Genomic DNA, 24,579 nt, shown 5'->3' with positions numbered 1-24,579 from the left:
GGATACCAGGATATGTTTATTGTTTTTTATTGTTTATATAAAAAATTGGGAAAGGGGATGATTCAAAAACAATATTTGTGTTTTCTTTTAGCCCCAAGGGGGGGCTAAAATCTGTGATTTGATCCCTTGGCGCTTTCACCATAATAGAGATATATTATGGTAAATGGGACTCTTGACGCGCTCCCTGCTGAGCTGTGTCTCGTGCACAGCTTAGCAGGCATTTTACCATGGCAGGCCTCGGGCTGTGATGGTAACCAATCAGAGACCCGCTATTTCACTGTAGGGCCTCCAACTGGAAGGCAGAGGGAGCCGTGTCCCTCTGCCTAACCTCACAGATGCCGGGATCACTGGTTTCGGCATCATTGCTGCCAGGTGCCAGCTTTATTTTATTGCCGCCTCATGTGGAGCGGTCTCAGCGTAGCAGCCCACTCCATACAATTCCCTGCCATGATGTCGTACGCATGTACGGCATTATGCGGTTAAAAAGGGATTTGTGGTAAGGGTTTTCTAATATATGGGCCTCTCAAATAGCCACTTCACAACTGAATTGGTCCCTTAGAAAATAGGTTTTGGAAATCTTAATAATTTGTTGAATATAAAACTTAAAGGGCTTCTGTCACCCCACTAAACCTTTTTTTTTTTTGCTTACTTATAATCCCCACACTGCGATTTATGCCTACATAATCAAATGAATCATTTTGGTCCTGTAGATTTTGTTTAAAACATGCTTTCAAAATATGCAAATTACCTTGCTACCAGCAAGTAGGGCGGCTACTTGCTGGTAGCAGCCGCATCCTCCGATCCTAAAGACGCCCCCTCCACATTGTGATTGACAGGGCCAGGGAACGGAATCGTTCTCTGCTGGCCCTGCCTGTTAGCATTCAAAATCTGGCGCCTGCGCCGCGGCCGTACCTGTCTTCAATCGGCACAGGCGCACTGAGAGGCGGCCGCTCCATCCTCAATGCGCCTGCGCCGGGTGTAGATGTGACGTCATCGGCGCAGGCGCATTGAGGATGGAGCGGCCGCCTCTCAGTGCGCCAGCGCCGATTGAAGACAGGTACGGCCGCGGCACAGGCGCCAGATTTTGAATGCTAACAGGCAGGGCCAGCAAAGAGCTGTAACTTATTTTTCCATCGCTATAGCCGGACAATGGCTTGTTTTTGCAGGAGAAGTTGTAGTTTGTAATGGCACCATTTTGAGGACACTTAACTTACTGATTAACTTTTATTAACTCTTTACTGGGGAGATGGGAAAAACCGCAATACTGCCACTGAGTTTTTAAAGTTATAAATTTAGCAGATTTCATTTTTTGGTATAAATAACTTTTTTTCTCTTCATACACTGCAACTGGCTACCCCCGATCCTCGCTGGTGATCTGGTGCGTGCCCGGGAGCGCACTCTCCCGGTTTTTATCTTATTATTATTTTTTTAAAATACCTGAACAACTACATAAATTTTCTTTGGGCAGTCAGGAAGGGGTTAAAAGGCCATCTTTTCATTGCTTCTATAATACATTGTACTGAACAGGCAGTACAGTGTATTACACTGTGAGTACTATACTGTCAAGCACCATCAGGGTGCACCACAGAGAAGTAGCCTTATGGGGATACACTGCAGGCAGTCCTGGGGCCTTCATTAGGCCTCATGTTGCCATGCGGAAAAAAAGGATACCGCTGTATGGCATCAGTCTGAGGCATCCATTAACATATACGTTTTAGTTTTTTCTGTACATTAAATGAATGGCAAAAAAGTGATGTGAACCCAGCCTAAGACAAAAGCAACTTATATATAAATAGAATTAGTTTTTATAATTTCGGAGGTCACTCCATGTATTCTTCCTGTCCTGACAATAACTTCTTCTTTGTTTGGACTTTTAGGACGGCAAATAGCGTCAGTTGACTTTCTCATTCCAGCCAAGGAAAAGGGGATGACTCAAACAGAGCATCACACTGTGCAATTTCTGGGACACGTATCTAGGCCTATCAAGAGAACAATACAGTCATATACTGCTATCCAAATTCTTCAATCTACTATTTTACTAACAGATAACACCTTTCCCTTGCAGCAGCAATAAAACAACAACCGTATCCAGACCTGTACAGAGTATAATCCATGCTGCTGACTGTAACAGAAGGGCAACATTTTGTATTTAATTTACAATGTTATAGTACTGCTGAAATAAAAACAGCCAAAAATAGTTTTCTGTGAAAATTTTAGTTTTTAAAAAAAATACCACTTTCTGATGAAAGTGTCCCTTTAATCAAAAAACCTGCAGGAAGGTAGCACAACACAAAATCCTGGAAAACCACTCAAACTTCCTAGTAAGTCTTGCTGCCAAGGTACCAATAGTAAAGCCTCATTCACATGTCAGTGTTTCACGGACGTGTGCCATATGTGTTCTCCACGGACAGCACACATTTTACTGTGTGTATTCAGACATCAGTGTTTTAGCACAGTCCATGGATTCATGTCTTTAGCACGGATGCATGCTCTATTTTGTCCCATCACGCCCGTTATAGTCTATAGGTCTGTAAAAACCACGGATGCCATCCGTGTTTCACGGATCATTAAGAAGAGATTCTTTGAAAATTATTTGTCAGCTGTTCAGTGTCCGTGAAAGACGGATGGCACACGGACAGCAAAAAACAGACACAGGGACCCAACACGGATGCATCACTGACCACCTGCTCACGGATTTGAGCACAGACACGGACGTGTGAATGAGGCTTAAGGGTCCATTCACACATCCATATGAATGGTCCGGATCCATTCCGCAACGTTCATTTTCAATGCAGACAGCACACTGCCGGTGTCCGTGTATTGCGGATCCGCAAAACACCTACGGACGTGTGAATGGACCCTCTCAGTGAGGGAGTCTGATGCCAACAGCAGTACTCTTTCTGGTGTGTGCCTTCAGAGAATATCAGCACAAAGAAGTTATCTGAAATACTAATAAGACTGGACAATTTACAAAAAGAATTCTTAAATTCTTACCTTTTGGATAGTCTTCCAACAACAGGTTGAAATGGCCTAACTGACAGAAGAAATCGGACTCTACTTTCCCCTCAGATTTTAGGATTAGAGCTTCATAGCAACGGACAGCCTAAAATAAAAGACATAAAACTCTTAACGTGCGTACTTACTACATTCTCTACCATTTGGAAGAGGTCACATATACGTCACATGCAATCATAGTATACATAGCCAACAAATAAGTACAGACTAATGCCGCTCAGACCGACTCCATACACATGCATGCTTGGTCAGATTGCCTGAGAATGCATGTTTACTCTGGTTTCTCCTGTTTTATGCCACTATGAGCTTTTCATAAAAAAATGACCGACCAGACAACCCCTTAATAAATAGTGCTACTTGGAAAGGTTTTCGAGCTCCAGATACTGACGACTAGGGACCACTTGGAAACGAACCAGAGTTCGGCAAATGTTTTTTTTTACAGTACAAATAAATTTATGTCCCAAGACTTTGCGAAGCAATAACTTCAGCTCATCGAGCCAATACATTCTAATAGTGAACGGAGCTCCTGCTCCCTACAGTATTACAACATAGTTTTATGCGAATCGACTTCAGAAGTCGATTCGCTCATTCCTACTGATGACCTACCCTCAAGATACTAAGAAAGAAAATGGCTGCACACCATTATACACATAAATAGAGCTAAGGGCTCTTTCACACTTGCGATGTCCGGATCCGGCGTGTACTCCATTTGCCGGAATTACACGCCGGATCCGGAAAAACGCAAGTGAACTGAAAGCATTTGAAGACGGATCCGTCTTGAAAATGCGTTCAGTGTTACTATGGCACCCAGGACGCTATTAAAGTCCTGACTGCCATAGTAGTAGTGGGGAGCAGTATACTTACCGTCCGTGCGGCTCCCGGGGCGCTCCAGAATGACGTCAGAGCGCCCCATGCGCATGGATCACATGATCCATGCGATCACGTCATCCATGAGCGTGGGGCGCCCTGACGTCACTCTGGAGCGCCCGGGGAGCCGCACGGACGGTAAGTATACTGCTCCCCCGCTCCCCACTACACTTTACCATGGCTGTCAGGACTTTAGCGTCCTGGAAGCCATGGTAGCCATTCAGAAAAAACTAAACGTCGGATCCGGCAATGCGCCGAAACGACGTTTAGCTTAAGGCCGGATCCGGATTAATGCCTTTCAATGGCCATTAATTCCGGATCCGGCCTTGCGGCAAGTGTTCAGGATTTTTGGCCGGAGCAAAAAGCGCAGCATGCTGCGGTATTTTCTCCGGCCAAAAAACGTTCCGGTCCGGAACTGAAGACATCCTGATGCATCCTGAACGGATTTCTCTCCATTCAGAATGCATTAGGATAAAACTGATCAGGATTCTTCCGGCATAGAGCCCCGACGACGGAACTCTATGCCGGAAGAAAAGAACGCAAGTGTGAAAGGGCCCTAAGAAATGGGGATCATTCTAAATAATCAGTCAATGGAAGCTCTTAGCGCACGTATTTGATCAAATGAGTGTCGGGCCCATCTACCAGGCGTCAAGGTTTGCTTCATGGATGTGCACCTGTGATTCTGAAGGTTCTAGTCTAAATTTTCTTGTAGTACTACCCTCAGGATACATTATGAATATTTGATCGGGAAGGCTCCACGGCTGTCCCTGCAGCCTCCGGCACTGCGCCTAGCGCTCTCAATAGAGCTGAGCTTCCAGTCACATTCAAGGCCGGGCGCTGCCCCTATACTTTCAACAAAACGGTCCTTCCAGTAACCGTCAAAGCGCTAGTTCCAGCTGATCAGTGCAGGTGGGGGGGTGTAGAACCAGCACTGATCAGATATTAAGGTTCTATCCTGAGGTCATCAATATCAAGAGCCTGGAAAACCCCTTTAAAAAATAATGCAGCTTTTTTTGTTATTACTCAAGGACAACATCTGCATGGAGTTTGTATGTTCCTTCCGGGTACTCCAGAGAAATACTGATAGGGAACCTAGATTGTGAGCCCCATTGGGGACAGAGTGATACTAATGTATGCAGTGCATTTGCTGGATGTCCCTCTCTCCATCACTCACTTAGGATACTTTCACATCTGCGCTTTCCCTTTCCGCTATTGAGAGCCGTCAGAGGAGCGTTTTTGTGTGCGTCCTGGGATGCGGAGAAAGATGTATCCGTCATGACTCACAATGCAAGTCAATGGAGATGGATTCGTTTTCTCTTGACACAAAAGAAAACGGATCCGTCCCCTATTGACTTTCAATGGTTTTAGAGACGGATCCATCTTGGCCATTTTAAAGATAATACAACCGGATCCATTCATAACGGATGCAGACGGTTGTATTATCATGACGGAAGCGTTTTTGCTGATCCATGACGGATCCAGCAAAAACGCAGATGTGAAAGTAACCTTACCTGGGTCCTGCAAATCTGGCCGTGCACACAACAGTTTTTAGCTTCTGCATATCTGTGCTGCTCCTGGACCTGGCTATGATGTCTAGTCTTGTGTAATCCCCCAACAGTCCCATTAAAATTGGAAATACCCTTTAGAAAATGTCACTTTTTTATTGTACATTTTAAATTTTGTCTGAAGGAAATATGGTGGCGCACAACTCCAGTGAATGAAGTGCATTTTAACCCCTTAGCAACATAACTAATTTTAGCCTTAAATGGTTCAAAAATATTCTACATTTTTCAAACCAGCACCTGGATCTGATTTCTTTTCTAATTGCACGTCATTAAACATTTTTGCATAGTTCCGGAGTTATTCAATAAAACGTATCTGTATAGCGCCACCTGCTCAGTTTCATCCTTCAACTGCCTCCTGAGAAGTGATGGGGAGAAAGCAGCAGAATAGACACACCCCCTTACCTATTTTTTTTTTTTTAACTTATTTTATTTAAAGGGGAGGATGGGGGAAACGGGTCAGTATGGTTATGATGCTGCCAAATTTATGTAGTTTTTATTATGTTATACTAATTTCACGTAAAAACACCTGTTTTTACAAAATCTGTTTTTGTGTCGCTGCATTCCAAGACCTAGAACATTTTCCTTTCTCTGAAGACATAACCCATGCAAGGGCTAATATATTAGATACTCCTCTGTAGCATGAGATTTTTTTTTTTTCTCTTCTCTTGCGGGCTGTCAGCTACGGCCCCACCCCCCCTCCTCAGCCTGACTCAGATAATGGCCAGCAGAAGGGGGAGGAGGGTTGCTTTAACCCTTCATATCTCAGATTCTGTAAAAGATAGAGATATGGTCTGGTCTTGTTTGAAAGCTGACAACTGACAAACTTTAAAATAAAATTAAAAAAAAGCCCTCTACATCAGGGATAGAGCCTTTAGAAATTGGTCAGGAGTGAAAGCAGCAGAAACCTGCTTTCATTTCAGCTGTTGTCAATCCCGCCTGATTTCTAAAGGCTATATCTCCCAATTTGAAGGAGATAATGGTGTGGTCTTGTTTGAAAGTTTAGATTGCCAGCATTCAAACAAGACCAGGCCCATCTCTTTATAGTTTTGTGGGAAAGGATTCGGTAAAACCTAACTGTAAAGGCTCATTTACATGACAGCAAACAGATGGTCCGTAATATATATTCACCGGCCATGTGAATCCCATATCATGGATGCGGACCCACTGACTTGAATGGGTCCGCAATCCGTAAGACATGGCGCTGAACGCTTCCATGGGCTTTCAGGTCCGGCACGCTGCACCGCAAAAGATAGCACATGACTGCTGTGAGTGGGGCCCGATGTAATAGTGTACAGTGACTGCACCGGGCCCCGCCGCAGACTCTCTTTAGGCTACACAGTCACGTGTCACGCGACTGCTTCTCACATAAAAGTTGCGCAACATTTTTAAGAATGATAGGCCTCTTTCACACGAGCCTATTTGCAATCCATATATGGGCCGGTTTTACGTACCGGAATCTGCTGCTTTGTTTCCAAATTCTCACACAATGGAGTCTATGTGAGAGCATGAAAAATGCATGGAGGATACGCATGTAAATCCTGATGAAATCCTGAAGCAATACTGATGACATATCATGAGGAATCCATGCATAATCCAGAGCCAGAATACTGACAGGTTTCCATACTCTTGTGTATAAGCGGCCTAAGTGTGTATACATAGCTGTCAGTCACAGACAGCTGTACACAGGGGTGGTTATATATAAAGATAGGAACAGAAGTATTTGAACACCCTGCGATTTTGCAAGTTGTCCCACTTAGAAATCATGGAGGGGTTTGAAATTCACATTCTAAGTGCATTCCCACTCAGACAGAATATATTAAAAAAAAAAAAATAATAATAATAATAATCAGGAAATCACATTATATGATTTTAAAGAATTGATTTGTCTTGCACTGCTGAACATAGGTATTTGAACACCTGAGAAACAGCAATAATTCTGGCTCTCAAAGACCTGTTACTGTGCCTTTAAAAAGTCCACCTCTACTCCACTCTTTAATCTAACCTAGTAGCACCTGTCTGAGCTCTTTAAAGACCCCTGTCCACCCCACAGTCAGTCAGACGCCAACTACTACCATGGGTAAGACCAAAGAGCTGCCAATAGACACCAGAGACAAAATTGTGGACCTCCACAAGGCTGGAAAGGGCTATGGGGCAATTGCCAAGCAGCTTGGTGAAAATAGATCAACTGTTGGAGCAATTGTTAGAAAATGGAAGAGGCTAAAGACGACTGTCAGTTTCTCTCGGACTGGGGCTCTATGCAAGATTTCACCTCGTGGGGCATCACTGATGATAAGAAAGGTGAGCAATCAGCCCAGAACTACAAGGGAGGAGCTGGTCAATGACATGAAGAGAGCTGGGACCACAGTTTCAAAGGTCACTGTCGGTAGAACACTACGCCATCATGGTTTCAAATCATGCATTGCACGGAAGGTTCCCCTGCTCAAGTCATCACATGTCCAGGCCCGTCTGAAGTTTGCCAATAACCATCTGGATGATCCAGAGGAGGCATGGGAAAAAGTCATGTGGTCAGATGGGACCAAAGTAGAACTTTTTGGTCTAAACTTCACTCGTTGTGTTTGGAGGAAAAAGAAGGATGAGTTGCATCCCAAGAACACCATCCATACTGTGAAGCATGGGGGTGGTAACATCTTGCTTTGGGGGTGCTTTTCTGCGAAGGGGACAGGACGACTGCACTGTATTAAAGAGAGGATGAATGGGGCCATGTATTGTGAGATTTTAAGCAACAACCTCCTTTCCCCAGTCAGAGCATTGAAGATGGGTCGCAGCTGGGTCTTCCAACATGACAATGACCCGAAGCACACAGCCAGGATAACCAAGGAGTGGCTCCGTAAGAAGCATATCAAGGTTCTGGAGTGGCCTAGCCAGTCTCCAGACCTAAATCCAATAGAACATCTTTGGAGGAGCTGAAACTCTGCGTTGCTCAGCGACAGCCCCGAAACCCGACAGATCTAGAGGAGATCTGTGTGGAGGAGTCGGCCAAAATCCCTGTTGCAGTGTGTGCAAACCTGGTCAAGAACTACAGGAAACGTTTGACCTCTGTAATTGCAAACAAAGGTTTCTGTACCAAATATTAACACTGATTTTCTCAGGTGTTCAAATACCTATGTTCAGCAGCAGTGCAAGACAAATACATTCTATAACAATCATACAATGTGATTTCCTGATTTATTTTTTTTATTCTGTCTCTCAGAGTGGGAAGGCACCTACAATGTGAATTTCAGACCCCTCCATGATTTCTAAGTGGGTGTTCAAATACTTCTGTTCCTCACTGTATATAGATATATATATATATATATATACTGATAGGGTTTTACTGAATCTCCTCAGGTCCTTCTGCTCTGACACGCTGCCTGCAGACTGCATTGTGCTTGGTGACAGGTTCTCTCTAACAGCTAAACATGGTAATATACAAATAGCGCTCCAATAAGAGCGCTGGAAATGCTCTAATTTCCTAATATGCTGTAAAACGCAGCCGCCAAGCGCTTACCTCAGCACAAGGTTACACTTCATTCACACAATGCAGCCAAGGACTCCGTATTCATGGAACGCAGCCACCACCAAAAACTGGTGAACGCAGTCCATACATTGCCGCCTGCTTTCCTTCACCACAAAACAAAGTCACTGAATCAACCACATAATTATTTCCCAATCTCAGCTAGTCAGCAGCATGGGGCGCTTTCTCCAAATCTAGCACCTGCTTATGAGCTAGAACACCTGACATGTACCAGTTCAGAGGACCTGTCCCATCTCCTCACATGTCTGTGAACACGGTCTGTTTGTGGAAGTTTGTGTATTTCTTATGTGGCTTTAGAACAGTGGTGGGTATGTAAAATAAATCCTAAATCCACCGTACTTGTGGGGTTCACTGTCTTTCTCCATAGAAGTCTATGCAGCTAAAGGGTTTATGCCTCTTATTTATTTTAATCTGTGCCCCCTCCTCTGGGCTGCTGAGAGCGTGCCCTGTACAGAATCCTCCCTCTGACAGCTGACAATATCTGTGCCCAGAGGTCGCACTACGTTTTTTTCAGAAGAGTGAAAATAATCCTCTGACCATTTTTGAGGAGTATTTTTACCCGAGGAGAGGTACGAAAGTTGCGGTAATTCAAATACCTAATACGTAGGCCTACACTTCTTCAAATCTGCGTTTGGAGCCTCTGTTGCAGATTCTGTCGAAAAAACGGACAAAAGCCTTGTATGCAGCACTTTTGTTTCCGGTAAAAAGACAGGATCCCAAACGGAAACTGAACGGATCCCATCATAGTCGGTGGAGTCTGTTCAGCTTCTTCCCTGTGGGGTGACAGGAGGAAGGGGAAGCAGGGTCACTAGTGAGGTGACGGGAGGAGGGGGGAGCAGGGTCACTAGTGAGGTGACGGGAGGAGGGGGAAGCAGGGTCACTAGTGGGGTGACAGGAGGAAGGGGAAGCAGGGTCACTAGTGGGGTGACAGGAGGAGGGGGGAGCAGGGTCACTAGTGGGGTGACAGGAGGAGGGGGGAGCAGGGTCACTAGTGGGGTGACAGGAGGAGGGGGGAGCAGGGTCACTAGTGGGGTGACAGGAGGAGGGGGGAGCAGGGTTACTAGTGGGGTGACAGGAGGAGGGGGAAGCAGGGTCACTAGTGGGGTGACAGGAGGAGAGGGGAGCAGGGTTACTAGTGGGGTGACAGGAGGAGGGGGAAGCAGGGTCACTAGTGGGGTGACAGGTGGAGCGGAGAGCAGGGTCACTAGTGGGGTGACAGGAGGAGGGGGAAGCAGGGTCACTAGTGGGGTGACAGGTGGAGGGGGGAGCAGGGTCACTAGTGGGGTGACAGGTTGAGGGGGAAGCAGGGTCACTAGTGGGGTGACATGAGGAGGGGGGAAGCAGGGTGACATGAGGAGGGGGGAGCAGGATAACTATTCGGGTGACAGGAGGACGGTGGAGCTGGGTCACTAGTGGGGTGACAGGAGGAGGGGGAGCAGGGTCACTAGTGGGGTGACAGGAGGAGGGGGAAGCAGGGTCACTAGTGGGGTGACAGGAGGAGGGGGAGCAGGGTCACTAGTGAGGTGACGGGAGGAGGGGGGAGCAGGATAACTATTCGATTGACAGGAGGACGGTGGAGCTGGGTCACTAGTGGGGTGACAGGAGGAGGGGGGAGCAGGGTCACTAGTGGGGTGACAGGAGGAGGGGGAGCAGGGTCACTAGTGGGGTGACAGGAGGAGGGGGGAGCAGGGTCACTAGTGGGGTGACAGGAGGAGGGGGGAGCAGGGTCACTAGTGGGGTGACAGGAGGAGAGGGGAGCAGGGTTACTAGTGGGGTGACAGGAGGAGGGGGAAGCAGGGTCACTAGTGGGGTGACAGGTGGAGCGGAGAGCAGGGTCACTAGTGGGGTGACAGGAGGAGGGGGAAGCAGGGTCACTAGTGGGGTGACAGGTGGAGGGGGGAGCAGGGTCACTAGTGGGGTGACAGGTTGAGGGGGAAGCAGGGTCACTAGTGGGGTGACATGAGGAGGGGGGAAGCAGGGTGACATGAGGAGGGGGGAGCAGGATAACTATTCGGGTGACAGGAGGACGGTGGAGCTGGGTCACTAGTGGGGTGACAGGAGGAGGGGGAGCAGGGTCACTAGTGGGGTGACAGGAGGAGGGGGAAGCAGGGTCACTAGTGGGGTGACAGGAGGAGGGGGAGCAGGGTCACTAGTGAGGTGACGGGAGCAGGATAACTATTCGATTGACAGGAGGACGGTGGAGCTGGGTCACTAGTGGGGTGACAGGAGGAGGGGGGAGCAGGGTCACTAGTGGGGTGACAGGAGGAGGGGGAGCAGGGTCACTAGTGGGGTGACAGGAGGAGGGGGGAGCAGGGTCACTAGTGGGGTGACAGGAGGAGGGGGGAGCAGGGTCACTAGTGGGGTGACAGGAGGAGGGGGAAGCAGGGTCACTAGTGGGGTGACAGGTGGAGGGGGGAGCAGGGTCACTAGTGGGGTGACAGGTTGAGGGGGAAGCAGGGTCACTAGTGGGGTGACATGAGGAGGGGGGAAGCAGGGTGACATGAGGAGGGGGGAGCAGGATAACTATTCGGGTGACAGGAGGACGGTAGAGCTGGGTCACTAGTGGGGTGACAGGAGGAGGGGGAGCAGGGTCACTAGTGGGGTGACAGGAGGAGGGGGAAGCAGGGTCACTAGTGGGGTGACAGGAGGAGGGGGAGCAGGGTCACTAGTGAGGTGACGGGAGGAGGGGGGAGCAGGATAACTATTCGATTGACAGGAGGACGGTGGAGCTGGGTCACTAGTGGGGTGACAGGAGGAGGGGGGAGCAGGGTCACTAGTGGGGTGACAGGAGGAGGGGGAGCAGGGTCACTAGTGGGGTGACAGGAGGAGGGGGGAGCAGGGTCACTAGTGGGGTGACAGGAGGAGGGGGGAGCAGGGTCACTAGTGGGGTGACAGGAGGAGGGGGAAGCAGGGTCACTAGTGGGGTGACAGGAGGAGAGGGGAGCAGGGTTACTAGTGGGGTGACAGGAGGATGGGGAAGCAGGGTCACTAGTGGGGTGACAGGTGGAGGGGGAAGCAGGGTCACTAGAGGGGTGACAGGAGGAGGGGGAAGCAGGGTCACTAGAGGGGTGACAGGAGGAGGGGGGAGCAGGGTCACTAGTGGGGTGACAGGAAGAGAGGGGAGCAGGATAACTATTGGGGTGACAGGAGGACGGGGGAGCAGGGTCACTAGTGGGGTGACAGGAGGACGGGGGAGCAGGGTCACTAGTGGGGTGACAGGAGGAGGGGGGAGCAGGGTCACTAGTGGGGTGACAGGAGGAGGGGGGAGCAGGGTCACTAGTGGGGTGACAGGAGGAGGGGGGAGCAGGATAACTATTGGGGTGACAGGAGGACGGCGGAGCTGGGTCACTAGTGGGGTGACAGGAGGAGGAGGGGGGGGGGTGCTCTTTACCTCTCAGCAGCACTGTCATGTTTCCCAGGGTCCTCCAGCAGCGCGCCCCGCTCTCATTACAACAGCCACCCTGGTAGTCGGCCCCTCCTTCTTCCAGCTCCCGCTGGCTTCCCCTGCTGCAGGACCTGTATAGCTCCGGCGCACGCCTATACCAACCAATAACAAGGCTCCTTGCTGTAAGAAGCTTTGCTATTGGTTTTCAGGCACAGGCAGCATCGCTACGCTGCCCGCGCCGTTCACAGCGGTCACTGCATTGATTTAATGTGGGGGAAATGTCTTAGGCTACTTTCACACTCGTGTTTTGGTGCGGATCCGTCATGGATCTGCACAGACGGATCCGTTCAGATAATACAACTGTCTGCATCCGTTCAGAATGGATCCGTTTGTATTATCTTTAACATACCCAAGAAGGATCCGTCTTAAACACCATTGAAAGTTAACGGGGGATGGATCCGTTTTCTATTGTGTCAGTGAAAACGAATCCGTCCCCATTTACTTGCATTGTATGTCAGGACGGATCCGTTTGGCTCAGTTTCGTCAGACGGACACCAAAACGCTGCAAGCAGCGGAATGGAGGCAACCCTGAACGGATCTCACAAACTGAAACCAAAACACTAGTGTGAAAGTAGCCTAAGGCGTATTGGTACGCCTTAGGCTGGGTTCACACGAGCGTGTCCGGATGCGTCCCGGTGTATTGCGGGAAGCCCGCGCGAGTAGGAGTGCAATTGCAGTCAGTTTTGACTGCGATTGCGTTCCGATGTTCAGTTTTTATCGGGCGGGTGCAATGTGTTTTGCACGCGTGTGATAAAAAACCGACTGTGGTACCCAGACCCGAACTTCTTCACAGAAGTTCAGGTTTGGGTTAGTTGTAGTGTAGATTGTATTATTTTCCCTTATAACATGGTTATAAGGGAAAAATAATAGCATTCTGAACACAGAATGCTTAGTAGGTGATCAATTGAGGGTTAAAAAAAAAAAAATAATTAACTCACCTTCTCCTCTTGGTCGCGTAGTTACCGGTCTCTTCTTTAATGATGAGCTGTGGGCTAAAGGACCTGTGGTGACGTCAGATCACATGCTCCAATCACATGGTCCATCACCACGGTGTGATTCTGTACAGGGCACGCTCTCAGCAGCCCAGAGGAGGGGGCACAGATTAAAATAAATAAGAGGCATAAACCCTTTAGCTGCATAGACTTCTATGGAGAAAGACAGTGAACCCCACAAGTACGGTGGATTTAGGATTTATTTTACATACCCACCACTGTTCTAAAGCCACATAAGAAATACACAAACTTCCACAAACAGACCGTGTTCACATCTCCAACACAGATTCCATCAAAAACACAGGACAAAAAAAGGGCAGCACACGTCACTATTTTGTCCGGTCAGAGTTGAAACTGTTCTTTCCAATGAGTTGTAAACCACAGCTCAGATGTTTGCTTTACAGCAGCCTTAGACAAAGAGCCATTTGTCAGAAACCGACCCCTGGGTGTCTATGGAAGCGCGCTGCCGGCATGCCGTGACCTCAGCAGGGATCACCTACTGCAGTGATGGCGAACCTTTGAGAGGCCGAGTGCCCAAACTGCAACCCAAAACCCACATATTTATCGCAAATTGCCAACGCAGCAATACTACAGTCCACTATAGTATATCTTCCATGTACTTTATCATTTAGCTATCAGAGCCTGCCTACATTCAGTGCGCTGCCTGTGCTGTACATAGTGCGCCCTGCGCTGATGAATGCCAGGAAGAGTCTAAGGCATATTGGTACACCATAGACTGTTTCCAGGGTGTTGGTGCCCACAGAGAGGGCTCCGAGTGCCGCCTCTGGCACCCGTGCCATAAGTTTGCCACCACTGACCTACTGTCATGATGACATGTGTGGGGAATTTCGGCTATACTATGTAGCGGTTATATTAGTGTACAGCAATGTGGTCACAAAATATCAGCTACAAATGCTTTTGAAGACTTTGTACTAAAATAACCAATACTGGCAGCAATACAGAAATACCGACCCGGAGGGGGCGGATGTATGCGATACTTCTGGACCTTTAGGCCATTTGTGCCCGTACTGCGGACTGCAAACTGCAATATACGGCACCGGCTGTGTGAAACCCGTATCACGGATGCGGACCCATTGACTTGATCCTCAAGATACAGTGTGGTGCGGAGTAGAGGCGCTTCCATGGGCTTTTTGGTCCGTCCCTCCACGACGCAAGATAGGACATGTCCTATGTTTTGCTGTATATTGCGGATCGCGGACCCATTCAAGTCAATTGGTCAGTGCCGCAATAAGGGATTCACACGGCCAGTGCCTGTGCATTGCGGGCGGCAATTCGCGGTCCAGGCATCTTACATTCATGTGAATGTACCCTTATGGTGAGAAAGACTTGGAGACGGTGTCGCACATAACGGTGAATACATAGAGGGTCATCCAACTAGTTTTGTGTCCAGAAGAACCTACATGACTGCGCTCCTGTCGTGGATAGGTGCCCTCTCATTTTCTGATTATGTGCCCCTTGAAGGAAAGCTCACCGGTCATGTGACGCTTCCCCTGATGCAATCCACTTATTTGGCAAATGCCATCATGTCAGCTGGTATGGACAAACTTACATACAGGGCTGTGTAAATCTATTCAGACCAGCACATACCGACGGGATCTCCTCCAACGGCTCATGCACACAAACTTTTTTTTGCGCTCCTATACGGGCCGTATTTTGATTCCGTATACGGAACCATTCATTTCAATGGGTCCGCAAAAGATGCGGACAGCACTCCGTTCCATGGCCCCTGTTCTATTCTTGTCTGTTTTGCGGACAAGAATAGGCATTTCTATAATGGGCCTCCTGTTCCGTTCCGCAAATTGTGGAAGGCACACGGGCAGCATCCGTTTTTTTGCAGATCCGCAATTTGCGGACCGCAAAAAACGGCATGGTCGTGTGCATGAGCCCTAGTAGTTAGACGTACCGAGGATTTCCTGTGTACGTTCCTGCGCTGTCACTATTAGGCCCCTTTCACACGAGAGAGTTTTCCGCGCGGGTGCAATACGTGAAGTGAATGCATAGCACCCGCACTGAATCCTGACTCATTGATTTCAATGGGTCTGTGTACATGAGCGTTGTTTTTCACGCATCAGTTCTGCGTTGAGTGAAAAACGCAGCATGTTCTATATTTTGAGATTTTCACTCAGTTCTGGCCCCATAGAAGTAAATGGGGCTTCAGTGAAAAACGCAAGTGGGGATACAATGCGTTTTTCACTGATGGATGCTAGGAGATGTTGTTTGTAAACCTTCAGTTTTTTATCATACGCGTGAAAAACGCATCAAAACGCATTGCAACCAGACGGAAAAACCTAAACTGAACGCAATCACAGACAAAACTGACTGAACTTGCTTGTGAAATGGTGCGAGTTTTCCTGAACACATCCGGACCTAATCCGACGTCCAACGCTCGTGTAAAAGAGGCCTTATCCTAAAATGTAGAGCACTATTGGGCTGTATTCAGACAGCGTGCTTAAAATCTCCCCAAAACAATCACATCAGGAAAAGTAACCCATATGGTTGATCTGACGGGTAAGAAATGTTAAATAAGCACATAAGCGCTCTTAGGGCACGTTCACACTAGCGTTGCCAGAACTACCTGCTGGATCCAGATCCGTATACAAACGGATATCATTTGTTTCCAGATCTGGATGCTGATCTGTCTGACAAATGCATTGCGATACCGGATGAGTCTCCTCGGTGTCATCCGGAAAAACGGATACAGAATATATTTTTCCCCCACAGATTTAAAGGTCTGCGCATGCCAAATACCGTAAACGGGACTGAACTAATGCCTCCTGATGCCTACTTAACGGATTGCTTTCCATTCAGAATGCATTGGGACAAAACTGAAGCATTTTTTTTCTGGTATTGAGCCTCTGTGACAGAACTCAATATCGGAAAACTTTAACGCAAGTGTGAAAGTACCCTTAACCGCACAATCTGAAAAAATCCTTAAAGGGAGTCTGTCACCACTATATGACTATATACAGCACTTACATGGTGCTGTAGCACACCTATACATGATTCTAATGGTACCTTTGTTATATTCTTTAGACATCCAGAAGCAGGAAAAACAACGTTTATTTCATATGCAAATGAGCACTCGCAAGTGCCCAGGGCGGTGTTCCGTGTGTAGGAGCCCAGGCTGCCCTGCCCTTTTAACCGTTACTCCTCCCCCAGCCTCTTCCTTTGCCAGCCCTCCTATTCCCTTGTATCATCCCTAGGTCCGGCCGAGATCCCGCGCCTGCGCACTGCTTCACCGGCTGGCGCATGCGCACTAGTTGAATTGATGCCGTACCCAAAATGGGCATTGCAGTGTGCATGCCCCGGCCCGGCGAAGCAGTGCGCAGGCGCGGGATCTCGGCCGGACCTAGGGATGATACAAGGGAATAGGAGGGCTGGCAAAGGAAGAGGCTGGGGGAGGAGTAACGGTTAAAAGGGCAGGGCAGCCTGGGCTCCTACACACGGAACACCGCCCTGGGCACTTGCGAGTGCTCATTTGCATATGAAATAAACGTCGTTTTTCCTGCTTCTGGATGTCTAAAGAATATAACAAAGGTACCATTAGAATCATGTATAGGTGTGCTACAGCACCATGTAAGTGCTGTATATAGTCATATAGTGGTGACAGACTCCCTTTAAAGGTGGGTTCACACCTCCGTTTATCGGTTCTGGCCTTGCCAGATACTGCAGTTCACCGCCAGACCCCATTGACTATGAAGGGACCAGGCCGCTTTACGGAGAAATGCTAGCTTTTGGCCAGACAAAAACTGTTGCACGCAGCAATTTTTGTCAATAGGGTCCGGCAGTATCTGGTGAACTCTGTGCTAACTAGCTGAAAACTAGGGCGAAGCAGCAGGGACCTGTGCATCAAGGCAGGGTTTAGCCCGAGACCAGCTCAGTACCAGGGCACCACAGGAGAGAGGGACAGAACATAATACAGAAAACCGAAAAATCTGAGCGAGTCAGGAGGCCCCGGGAGTAACACCAGACAAGCTTCATTTTTCAATTTAATCTCTTTTTTCCAATTTGCGTTCTAATTGAAACCATATCACACTGTCAAACGTCCACGCAGGCATACCATTTACACATATTTACATAATTATATTTCTTGACACTTCTAACTAGCAAAATAGCCAAACACCTGGCATATGGGCACAGTTATCAGAAGAAAAGCGTGAAATAAATGGGGTAACCTGGATGAGAAATTGTGTCAAGTCTTACAGTCACAGTCTATTAGGGCTCATGCATTCCAACGTATTTTCTTTCAGTGTCCGCTCCGCAAAAAAATGGAAGTTACTCCGTGTGATTCCGTTTCCGTATTTCCGCTCCACAAAAAAATACAACATGTCCTATTATAGTCCGCATTACGGACAAGGATGGTACTGTTCTATTAGGGGCCAGATGTTCTGTTCCGCAAAATACGGACTGCACACGGACAGCAAAATACATACGGTTGGTTGTGTGCATGAGCCCTAAAAGGAATAGCAATGCCTCATAAAAGTGTAGGATCATCCCCCAGAGCTGTGATGGCTAACCTCCGGCACTCCAGCTGTGGTAAAACTACAACCCCCAAGATGTACACTTGCTTGGCTGTTGTCAGAACTCCACAGAAATGAAAGGAGCATGCTGGGAGTCATACCGTAGTTCCACCACAGCTGGCGTGCCGGGGGTTAGCTATCACTGCCCTAGTGGGACTAAAAAAATTAATGGCTTTCAATCAAATGGGGTTTAATGTTTGAAAAGTGGCAAAAAAATAAAATAAAAAATTTCAAACAGTATAGTGACTATGCCTGACTGCCAATTACTGGGAGAGAGGGAGTGACTAAGGGTACTTTCACACTTGCGTTGTGAAGATCCGGCCGGCAGATCCGGAAATCCATGTGCAAACGGATAGCATTTGCAGACTGAGCCAGATGCGTCTAACAAATGCATTGAAACACCGGATCTGTCTCTCCAGTGTCATCTGGAAAAACGGACCCGGTATTTATATTTTTTTGCATTTTTAAAGGTCTGCGCATGTGCAGAACGGAAAACCAGATCCGTTTTGCCACAACACTTGGTGCCGGCATTCCAGCAAGTGTTCCGGAATTTTGGACGAAGAAAATACCGCAGCATGTTATGGGACTGAACTGAAGACATCCTGAACGGATTGCTCTCCATACACAATCCAGTATAGAGCCCCTAGAACGGAACGCAATGTCGGAAAAGAATAACGCTAGTGTGAAAGTACCCTAAGGCAGAAAGGCAAAGGTGACGCGGTGCTCTGTGGGTTTAGGACTGCCCCTCCGCGGGAATTTCTCAATAAAGACATTGGACTGCTGCAAGCATGGGGTCCTTGCACTCGGCATGAAAAACCCTACAAGGCAGTGTGTCTGGTTTACTAGGCTATGACTGCAAAAATGGGCAATTTTTTTATGTCTGTATTTTACTAATTTTGAGCTAAAATTCATTTTTTTTAATAGGTCTTTATTGAAGGGGGGGGGAAAAACGTAGCAGTTTCTGTCTTTCAGGGTTAAAGGGTTTCTGTCACCCCAATTTTCGCTATTAAACAGGCTGACATTATAGATGTGAAAATGTCACCTGAATTTAACTCTGCATTGCTTTCTCACTGCGCCTGCGCCAAATACTTAATGGGACGACGCAGTCGCGAGATTTACATGGCAGACGGGGCCAGCAGGAGAACCAACGCTGGCCTGGCCCTGTCAATCAAGACAGAAGGGCGTGGAAATGAGGTGGGCGAATTGAGCCTCTAGGAGCAGGTGCAACGCCCCCACTGCTCCTAGAGGCTCGTTTGCATATAATAAGTTAAAATTACACGAAAACGGGGGCATACTTAAAAGAAATGCAGGTGACCTTTTCACATCTATAATGTCAGCCAGCCTAATAGTGAAAATTGGGGTGACAGAAACCCTTGAAGTTTCATCCTATCTGCAGAGTATCTTGCTTTCTGTTTCACACTGAGCCGCCATGTTGCTGTTCTCATGGACGAGTCCTCATCTCTGAATTCCTGTCGGGTCAAACACTCATTTAAAAGGGTTTTACAAGATTTTTATACTGATGACATGCCCTCCAGATAGGCCATCAGTATCAGATTGGTGGAGGTCTGACACCCGGCCCCCAGTCTTAATAACTTTGGAATGCTTTTACTCATCCAAGTGATTCTGAGATGGTTTTTTCCTGACACATCATACTTCATGTTAGCGGTAAATTTAGGTCGATCTGTTTTACCTTTATTTATATAAAATCAAAATTTACAGAAATTTGCAGTTCTCAAAATCTAAATTTCTCTGCTTTTTAAAGGGAGTCTCTCACCTAATCTGAGCGTTTTAGACCACTCAGATCAGGTTATAGACTCTGACCCTCATTACAATGTTACCTTTCTTTTCTGTGTCCCTCGTCCAGATCATGAAAATAACACTTTTTAAACGTATGCAAATGAGCTTCTGAAGGTGCCCAGGGGCAGCGTTACTGGGCGATGTGCCCAGAAAAACATACCTCTTTCAGCCCTCTGGCCCGCCCTTCTGTCCTATTATTACCTCCTCCTCTGCCTCCAGCCGGCGGACGTCACAAGCAGCAAGAGAAGAAGTCAGGCTGGGAAGTGGCCCGCACCTGCGCACTGCTGTGCCCATTATGGGCAGAGGAACAGCTTTTCATATCGTGCATGCTGTCTTTAGTTGGCCGGTGCATGTCTTTAGTTGATTACGGCATGCATTCGCTGTGGCATTGTTTCGATAAGCTTCTGCAATGTCACAAGATTTAGGCTACTTTCACACTGGCGTTTTGAATTCAGTTTGCGAGATCTGTTTAAGAGCTCTCACAAACGGATCAGTTTGGCCCCAATGCATTCTGAATGGATAAGGATCCGTTCAGAATGCATCAGTTTGGCTCCGTTCCACCTCCATTACGCTCTGGATGCGGACACCAAAACGATGCTTGCAGTGTTTTGGTGTCCGTCTGGTGATGCGGAGCCAAACGTATCCGTCCTGACTTACAATGTAAGTCAATGGGGACGGATCAGTTTTCACTGACAATATGGTGCAGTTGAAAACGGATCAGTCCCCCATTGACTTTCAATGTAAGTCAGGACGGATACATTTTGACTTGGACTTTTTAAAAAAAAAAAGAATAATGCAAACAGATCCGCTCTGAACGAATACAAGCGTTTGCATTATAGGTGCGGATCCGTCTGTGCAGATACCAGACGGATCCGCACCTAACGCAGGTGTGAAAGTAGTCTTATTTCCATCCAGTGTTGCATTCATTTTTCACCAAGATCTTGCATTGATGATGGTAGAGTCTGACTGCTGCACAAAGCCTTCTCCAGCACATCCCAAAGATTCTCAATGGGGTTAAGGTCTGGACTCTGTGGTGGCCAATCCATGTGTGAAAGTGATGTCTCATGCTCCCTGAACCACTCTTTCACAATTTGAGCCCGATGAATCCTGGCATTGTTATCTTGGAATATGCCCGTGCCATCAAGGAAGAAAAAATCCATTGATGGAATAACCTGGTCCTTCAGTATGTTCAGGTAGTCAGCTGACCTCATTCTTGGAGCACATACTGTTCCTGAACCTAGACCTGACCAACTGCAGCAACCCCAGATCATAGCACTGCCCCCACAGGCTGGTACAATAGGCACTAGGCATGATGGGTGCATCACTTCATCTGCCTCTCTTCTTACCCTGATGCGCCCATCACTCTGGAGCAGGGTAAATCTGGACTCATCAGACCACAGGACCTTCTTCCATTGCCCCAGAGTCCAATCTTTATGCTCCCTAGCAAATTGAAGCCTTTTTTCTGGTTTGCCTCACTGATTAGTGGTTTTCTTACACAGCTGTTCAGTCCCAATCTCTTGAGTTCCCTTCGCATTGTGCATGTGGAAATGCTCTTACTTTCACTATTAGGCTGGGTTCACACGAGCGTGTCCGGATTAGTTCCGGATGCGTCCCAGTGTGTTGCGGCAAACCCGCGCGAGTAGGAATGCAATTGCAGTCAGTTTTGACTGCGATTGCGTTCCGATGTTCAGTTTTTATCGCGCGTGTGCAATGTGTTTTGCACGCGCGTGATAAAAAACCGACTGTGGTACCCAGACCCGAACTTCTTCACAGAAGTTCAGGTTTGGGTTCGGTGTTGTGTAGATGTTATTATTTTCCCTTATAACATGGTTATAAGGGAAAATAATAGCATTCTGATTACAGAATGCATAGTAGGTGATCAGTTGAGGGGTAAAAAAAATTAAAAAAATTAACTCACCTTCTCCGTTTGTTCGCGTAGTTCTCCCGGTCTTCAGTTCTTTAAAAAGATGAACTATGGGCTAAAGGACCTTTGGTGACGTCAGATCACATGCTCCAATCACAGGGTCCATCACCACGGTGATGGACCATGTGATTGGAGCATGTGATCTTACGTCATCAAAGGTCCTTTAGCCCATAGTTCATCTTTTTAAAGAACTGAAGACCGGGAGAACTACGCGAACAAACGGAGAAGGTGAGTTAATTTTTTTTATTTTTTTTACCCCTCAACTGATCACCTACTATGCATTCTGTAATCAGAATGCTATTATTTTCCCTTATAACCATGTTATAAGGGAAAATAATACAGTGTATAGACAGTCACCTAGCAACCGTGCGTGAAAATCGCACCGCATCCGCACTTGCTTGCGGATGCATGCGATTTTCACGCAACCCCATTCACTTCTATGGGGCCTGCGTTGCGTGAAAAACGCAGAATATAGAGCATGCTGCGATTTTCACGCAACGCATAAGTGATGCGTGAAAATCATCGCTCATCTGAACAGCCCCATTGAAATGAATGGGTCCAGATTCAGTGCGGGTGCAATGCGTTCACCTACCGCATTGCACCCGCGCGGAAATCTCGCCCGTGTGAACGCAGCCTTAAACATAGCCCTGAGTTCTACTGTTGTTTTTCTTCGATTTGATTTCACCAAATTTTTAAGTGATCGCCGATCACCATCATTCAGGATTTTTTCCCAGCCACATTTCTTCCTCGAATACGATGGGTCCCCACTATCCTTCCAGTTTTTAATAATGTGTTGGACAGTTCTTAACCCAATTTTAGTAGTTGCTGCAATCTCCTTAGATGTTTTCTCTGCTTGATGCATGCCAATGATTTGACCTGGGGTGGGCGATATAGACGATATGCAATATAAACTATATAAATTTGGCCAACGATAGAGATTTCGTTTATATTGCGGTAGAACATGGCATGTGCCGCTCTCAGCGCGCACCATGTTCTCCTGAGCCAGCACAGTGGAGAAGGAGGGAGTACCTCCATCCCCACTGTGTGCGGCTGCCGCTGACCACCAATGAGAACAGACTAGGAGGAGGGGGGACTGTGGCCACTGTGACACCAATGAGAATAGAGTAGGAGGAGGGGGGACTGTGGCCACTGCGCCACCAATGAGAACAGAGTAGGAGGAGGGGGGACTGTGGCCACTGCGCCACCAATGAGAACAGAGTAGGAGGAGGGGGGACTGTGGCCACTGCGCCACCAATGAGAACAGAGTAGGAGGAGGGGGGACTGTGGCCACTGCGCCACCAATGAGAACAGAGTAGGAGGAGGGGGGACTGTGGCCACTGCGCCACCAATGAGAACAGAGTAGGAGGAGGGGGGACTGTGGCCACTGCGCCACCAATGAGAACAGAGTAGGAGGAGGGGGGACTGTGGCCACTGCGCCACCAATGAGAACAGAGTAGGAGGAGGGGAGATTGTGGCCACTGCGCCACCAATGAGAACAGAGTAGGAGGAGGGGGGACTGTGGCCACTGCGCCACCAATGAGAACAGAGTAGGAGGAGGGGAGACTGTGGCCACTGCGCCACCAATGAGAACAGAGTAGGAGGAGGGGGGACTGTGGCCTCTCCGCCACCAATGAGAACAGAGTAGGAGGAGGGGAGATTGTGGCCACTGCGCCACCAATGAGAACAGAGTAGGAGGAGGGGGGACTGTGGCCACTGCGCCACCAATGAGAACAGAGTAGGAGGAGGGGAGACTGTGGCCACTGCGCCACCAATGAGAACAGAGTAGGAGGAGGGGGGACTGTGACCTCTCCGCCACCAATGAGAACAGAGTAGGAGGAGGGGGGACTGTGGCCTCTCCGCCACCAATGAGAACGGAGGAGGGGAGGGACTGTGGCCTCTCCGCCACCAATGAATATAGTTAATATGCCTGAATAAAAACGTAGCCTGCATGTGCCGGCCATATCCCATACCTGGCCTCTATTACTGCGCACCGTGATCCGCCGCAATTAACAAGAACCCTTGTCCTATTCACAGCTTCGGAGCAGTGTAATCGTGGGGCTCTGATCAGTTACCATGGCAGCCAGGACACTACTCAAGCCTTGGCTGCCATGGTCAGATCCCTGCTGCTGTGTGCACTCTGCACAGGGCAGCAAGGAGAGTGTGAAGTCTTATTCACCCTAATAGAGCTCTATTAGGGTGAATAGGACAAGGCTTCTAGCCCCTGAGGAGGCTAATAGTTATTAAATAAAAAGTAAAAAAAATAAAAGTTTAACCCCCCGAAATATAGAATATATCGCGATATATATCGCACATGCTTAAAATTATATCGCAATATAGATTTTAGGTCATATCGCCCACCCCTAATTTTACCCTTCTCAGACTAAAGAGATGTGTCTTTCGACATGGTTATTTAAGAAATGAGAAGCAACTCATTGCACCAGTTGGGGTTAAATAACTTGTTGCAGGCTGAAAGATAATCGCCCATGCAGTAATTATCCAATAGGAGGCCCATAACTATTTGCTTAGTGAAATCCAGGTGGCGACTTTTTTTTTGTTGCACAGGCAGTGTAGTTATTAACAATCACCATATGTCTACTTTATGTTGGCATCATTTTGTACGTGTCATTTTAATTTTTAGGGCATTAAAGGGATTCTGTCATGAGATTTGAGCCCTATAAGCTAAACATAAGGCCAGGTCCGTACTAATAACATGAATCCTAAACTGCCGTTATTAAACCTGCTTGTGGCTCTATTAGCCCAAAAAAATGGTTTTTATAAGCTGTCACTCACCTACCTAAGGTGCCCAAGGGGTTTTATGTTAACCCAGGGTGCCTGCCCGCACGCCTCGCCGTCTGGTGCCCAGCGCCGCCTTCCTCACCTCAGCCCCACCTCCGCAAT

General features: G+C 47.8%; 1 protein-coding gene across 8 annotated transcripts in view; it reads right to left on the bottom strand.

Annotated features, from left to right (window-relative positions):
* KDM6A (lysine demethylase 6A) overlaps positions 1–24,579 on the bottom strand; it is a 120,987-nt gene that overhangs the window by 76,926 nt on the left and 19,482 nt on the right. For all 8 annotated transcript variants that reach the window (XM_040423813.1, XM_040423814.1, XM_040423817.1 and 5 more), the window contains exon 3: positions 2,995–3,103. In XM_040423813.1, coding sequence (XP_040279747.1) covers positions 2,995–3,103 — 109 coding nt within the window. The remainder of the gene's footprint in view (positions 1–2,994; positions 3,104–24,579) is intronic.

The sequence above is a fragment of the Bufo bufo genome, chromosome 3 (assembly GCF_905171765.1).
Source record: "Bufo bufo chromosome 3, aBufBuf1.1, whole genome shotgun sequence".
NCBI lineage: Eukaryota > Metazoa > Chordata > Amphibia > Anura > Bufonidae > Bufo > Bufo bufo.
The sequence above is the reverse complement of the archived record's forward strand: the minus strand, read 5'-3'. Positions and strand labels throughout refer to the sequence as shown.